Source organism: Seriola lalandi, unplaced genomic scaffold (genome assembly GCF_002814215.2).
Source record: "Seriola lalandi dorsalis isolate HSWRI2012SDOR001 ecotype SW California unplaced genomic scaffold, Sedor1 jcf7180002053916, whole genome shotgun sequence".
Taxonomy (NCBI): domain Eukaryota; kingdom Metazoa; phylum Chordata; class Actinopteri; order Carangiformes; family Carangidae; genus Seriola; species Seriola lalandi.
Window position 1 is genome coordinate 10,349 of NW_019524469.1, and position 5,601 is coordinate 15,949.

Genomic DNA, 5,601 nt, shown 5'->3' on the forward strand with positions numbered 1-5,601 from the left:
TGTGTGTGTGTGTGTGTGTGTGTTCCTCTCTCTGACTTGGCCCTGACCTCTGTCTGCTCCCTGTGAGAAAAAGTGTGTGTGTGTGTGTGAAGGGGGGTTAAAGCAGACTGTCTCTAAACAAAGCTTCCCCTGTCTGTGTGTGTGTGTGTGTGTGTGTGTGTGTGTGTGTGTCTGTGTGTGTGTGTGTGTGTGATCTCTGTCTGAAACTCTGTCACCTGCTGTTTGTTGTTTATTTTCTATCAAATACTGAGTCAATAAGTCAGTGAATCAATAGATCAATATATGTATTATTGATTTCTTCCGAACTGTGAATTATTTGCTGCTTCTGTTGGTTTCACTTTAAGTTTCTTTGTGTTTTGGACAAAACGAGCAGCTGTTTCCCGCCACACCTGAAGTCAGGCCTGTGACATACGGAGGCCAAACAATGTCTTTTAATTACAACAGGGGAAACTGTTCCGTCTGGTAGAGATCACTTGTTCTGTTGTGATTGATTGATTACCAGTATCAGCTGACAGCCACAGCCAGTACACTGTGTCCTGAGTCTGTGTTGGAGGATCTGAACTGATTCAATCTGTTCTGTAACTGAAGCTTCAGGGAAATAAAAACCACATTAGAAAAGCTGCCGCCGCCGCCGCCGCCGCCGCTGCGACATGTTTAAATTCAGCTTGATAGAAACAGTGTGATGCAGGTTCATCTGCTCACACACAGCTGTGCTAACTGCCACTTCATGAAAGCTACGAGCTAGCTGATGAATAAAGTCTCTGATTGTAACGGTCTTATAACTTAAAAAAAACATGATGACATCAAAGTGACATCATCAGGGGAGTCACAGGCCGACTCGTGGTAACCATGACGACCTCCATCTCTGTGTCTGTGCAGCCCAGCTGGAGTTCGTCCAGATCCTGGTGATCGTGGTGGTGATGATGGTGATGGTGGTGGTCATCACCTGTCTGCTCAACCACTACCGCCTATCAGCACGCTCGCTCCTCTCCAGACACGCCCCCACGCGCAGGAGACACCTGCCACTGGCCAACGTGAGTCACACACACCTGTACACCTGGCCTGTTTCCAACGTGGACATTTCAATACATATAACGTAAATACATAACATATTTAAACATGTTTAAACACGTGGAGCAAATAGAGACAGTCACATACGAACAGCTGCTTTTATTGAGTCAAAAGTCATAAATAAAAGAATCCAGCTCTTTTACCACATGAAGTAAATTAAACAGACACAAAGAAATGAATGAACTTTATTTAAACAAACAGCTGTTTAATGTTTCCAGTGATTTCTGTGAGGAACTGAGTGACATGTGATCACTGAGGAGACTCTGCTGCAGGCTAACGCTAACACATGACTCAATTCTTCATTAGGGGGGCTGCTCGTGACCACACACACACACACACACACACACACACACACACACACACACACACACACACACACACACACACAGTGTCTTACACCTGAGGCTTCTTCAAACATATGACTTCACTTGTGAATCACCTGCTACTGTGTGTGTGTGTGTGTGTGTGTGTGTGTGTGTGTGTGTGTGTGTGTGTGTGTGTGTGTGCGTGTGTGTGGCTTCAGTCTACAAATTAGATATGAGTAAAGGATGGGGCATAAATGCGCGCACACTCACACACACACACAGAACTAGGAGTCAGGTTCCTTTACACAGCAACATTCACACATATAATATAATATAAGAAAATATAATATAATGTAAATAAAATAAATAAAAAATAATAGAAACAGAATCTAAAATAAATGAGACGAATTAGAAACACTATATACAATAACATATACAACACAATGTGTGCAATATAGAAAAATAACCTGACGTGGTTGTTGCAGTTTGTCCTGATCTGTTGGAATATTCAGATTAAAGACGTGAATGTGAGAATGAAGCAGCTTCAAACAGGAAGTGCTCTGCAGCAGGGAGCGCTCTGGTGGACACAGAGGGAAGTGCAGCAGAAAGTCAAAGAGTTTAACGTGTTAGTATTTGAACATTCACTCAGAGGTGGAATAAAAAATAAAAATATATATGAACAGTGGTGAAGAAGATAAAGTTTCCATGTTCTCCACTACAGTTTTATTTCAATCAACTTTATTGACCGAGCACAAAGAGAATAGATGTAAACAGTCTAAACATTAAATGGTTTAAATCAAAGTGACTCAGACCATATGGAAATATTATATATCTACATATAAAATAAAACATACAAAATAAAAACATATAGGTCAAAATGATATATGAACCCTGTATGTATGTTTATATTATAGACGTATGTTACATGAATATATGTTGATATTATAAACAGTCCAAAAGACTGAGATTAATTCATAAGAAACACATAAACATATAGATTTCTAAATGTTTGTTGTTGTAATTAACTTGCATATATAAATGAAATAAATATTGTTAACATCTCTGTCTCTCTCAGGAGGGGGGGGGTCTGTGGTCCTCTGATGGGACCAGCAGTGGTCTGAGTGAGGTGAGTGATCAGTGATCAGGTTCATGATTTAATCAATAATCATGTTTCTATCAGATCTGTGACGTTAGACTCATGATGACATCAGCAGTGACGTGATGTCATCCCTCCCACAGCACCAGGTGTATAACCCCCGATCCCCGGACCGAGGGGTCCACCCCTCCTACCTTCAGCGGGAGCCTCAGTCGCAGCCCCCCCCCCTCCAGTCTCAGCGCTTCCAGCACACCTACGCCCCGAGTCGCTTCCAGCCCACGTACCCCTACCTGCCCCAGAGCCTCATCGACCTGCCCCCCACCATCTCCCTCTCAGACGGGGAGGAGCCCCCGCCCTACCAGGGCCCCTGCACCCTGCAGCTCCGAGACCCGGAGCAGCAGATGGAGCTGAACCGCGAGTCGGTCAGAGCCCCGCCCAACCGGACGGTGTTCGACTCCCATCCCCTCGACCCCTCCAACTCCTGTCTGCAGGCCAGGTAACTACACCACGCAGTCACCTGTAGTCTGAAACCCCCCCCCCCCCGACTCACTGTTACTGTCAAACTAGAACCAGATCGTCGTGGTCGTATCCCTCCGCCACACAGATTAGTTCCAGGTCTCGTCCTGTTTCTCCACAGTCATAGAAAATATCAAATATGAGTCAAGGCTAGAGGAATCGCTAAAAAGGGTTTTGTGAGTTCACACTGATCTTGACCTTTGACCTTTGACCAAAGACCAGTTGGTCTTTGAGTCCAGGTGAACGTTTGTACCAAATGTAAAGTCCCTGGAGATATCATGTCACAAGGCCTAAATCATGTTTCAGTCAGTGTTGACCTTGTTGTTTTTCTCTCAGTCTGCAGGCCCCTCCCCCCAGCGTCCACTCAGGCGTCAGTGTGCTGGAGGCCCAGGAGGCCTTGTCCCGGCAGCAGAAGCAGGGGACCGGAGTGGAGGGAGCTCCCCCGGCGTACAGCGAGGTGATCGGGCACTACTACCACCCGACGTCCCTGAGCTCCGGCCACACCCATCGGACTGTACCACCCTCACAGGCGCCACCGTCCTCGCTCATACACGGCCTGCTCCGACCTCCGCCGCCTCAGCAGCCAGGAAGTGTGGACAACAGAAACGCAAGGAACACGAAAGAGAAATCCCAGAAGCCCCAGCAGGTGTGACGGCACTGCCCCCCCTGTCCCGGCCCGCGGGAACAACGGTAACGCCCGCTGTGATTGGTCGGCTGTAGTTGTGGCTGACAGCGTCTGGGCTGGGGCGGGGAGGAGGCAGCACGTCAGGTAAGAACACCTGGAGACCACGTCGCTCCTGCAGGAGCACGCCTGGTACTTCCTGTTCCACAGCTTCCTACTTCCTGTCTGAGGAGCGCTTCAGATGGACAGATGATGATGTCAGAGGAGGAGGTCAGAGGGCGGAGAGGGAGGACCCCCCCTCCCCCCTCCTCCATCAGGCTGATCAAACTTCACTCAATATAAATATTTACTTGTCCTGTTTGTTTCTATAGAACCTTTTGTTTGTTTGTTGTTTGTTTGTTTGTTTGTCTGGCGCTCACAGGAACATCAGACGTGTCTCTGGTTCTTCCACGTTTTTGTTTTTAGTGATAATCCACCGTCGCTGCTTCGACTCAGTCCAGCAGCAGCAGCTCCTGCTCCAGGCTTCCGCCGTGTCGTTAGCACGTTAGCACGTTAGCACAGACAGAGTTTAGGTGTAGTTAGCGCTATCTGAAACTAGATGTAGCACAGAGCTAATGGTCCTTGAGCTAAACTTTTCTGCCTTATGTCGACCGACTGGCGCAGGAGTCGTCGCTGAAATCCTCCTTTTTATTTTTATGTTTTCTGAAGAAGGTTTTGCACAAAGTTGGAGACTGTTCACCCCAGAAGAAGAAGAAGAATCTGCAATATGACGGACGAGCGAACACAGAGAAAGTCGAGGGTATTTTTCTAAACTAAATGATTCTTATCAGTTTTTTTCTGTTGTTTTTATGTCGTCTAGTTTTAGAGGAACATCTGTAATGTGTTGGGGTGCCAACGTCCACGTGGAACATGTTGCTGCGTACATGTCGGCCTGTATATACGTTACAAATGGAGTCTATATACACACATGTATGCAAAGTGAGAGCGAACTTAAAAGCACGAATTTAGAGTTATTTATATAATTGCTGAAAAGAATTGCACTATTTTTTAAGTATGAGCAGATGGAACGTGTGAGAGACTTTTATTGTGAAGGGGCTCTGTCTGTTGGCATGAACAGAGAGAGAGAGACCTGACACCACCGGGGGGGGGGGGGTCTCTCCCCTCCTCTCTCTGTCTCTGTCGTTTCTATGACGACCACTTGAAGAAAAACAAATCATGAGGAAATTAATCTCTTGACCCAAAGCAGTGATGATCAGATCAATCAAAGCATTAATCACCTTTCACCTCGTTATGAGATTATGAGCCTGGTCCCAAAGTGACTTTAATTTATTTACCCCCTTCCTCCCCCCTCCTCCCTCCCCCTCTCTGACTGGTGTCTGGACTGGGCGGTCCCCGTTCTGAGGTTCTGGTTCCTGTTGTGGAGGGTTTGCAGCGGGTATGAGGAGACTGGACGGTCCTGATCACAAACTAATGACAGTGATCAATAATTAATAATAATTGATAAATGAAACTGGCTTCAGGGAAAGTCGCGCTGACTGACGATATAAAAACAGACAAGAGGAGGAGGGAAAAACACACACACACACACACACACACACACTGGTTCTGGTTCTGGTTCTGTTTATGGTTCTGGGTTGTGTTCGAGTCCATGTTTATCTTGTCTGCACAGTGAATGTGAAGTTACCAGCAGCAGCCGGCTAACTTAGCTTAGCATCAAGACTGGAGACAGTAGGAAACAGCTAGCCCGACTGTAGCAGGACGTTGAGGTGTGTCTCACCTGCACTCTCTCTCCGTCACATAGAAACCATGTACAAGGTATTTGTAATGTTTTATGTGAGCGAATCAGGTATAAGCGAATAAGTTAGCACAGTTAGCTAACTGGGCAGAGCTAAGCTAACAGTTTCCCTTTGTTTTCCAGTCTTTGTGCTAAGCTAAGTTAGCACAGTTAGCTCTCCTGCTGCACAGACAAGAGAATGGCATCAATCTGATCA

General features: G+C 46.4%; 1 protein-coding gene across 1 annotated transcript in view; it reads left to right on the plus strand.

The window, feature by feature from the left end:
* The window catches only part of LOC111652121 (protein TMEPAI-like), a 6,500-nt gene extending 1,739 nt beyond the window's left edge, over nucleotides 1-4,761 (plus strand). The window contains exons 2-5 of the mRNA XM_023402273.2: nucleotides 880-1,034; nucleotides 2,452-2,502; nucleotides 2,616-2,968; nucleotides 3,325-4,761. Of these exons, the coding sequence (XP_023258041.2) occupies nucleotides 880-1,034; nucleotides 2,452-2,502; nucleotides 2,616-2,968; nucleotides 3,325-3,640 (875 nt within the window). The 3' untranslated portion in view covers nucleotides 3,641-4,761. The remainder of the gene's footprint in view (nucleotides 1-879; nucleotides 1,035-2,451; nucleotides 2,503-2,615; nucleotides 2,969-3,324) is intronic.
* The last annotated feature ends 840 nt before the right edge of the window (nucleotides 4,762-5,601 follow it).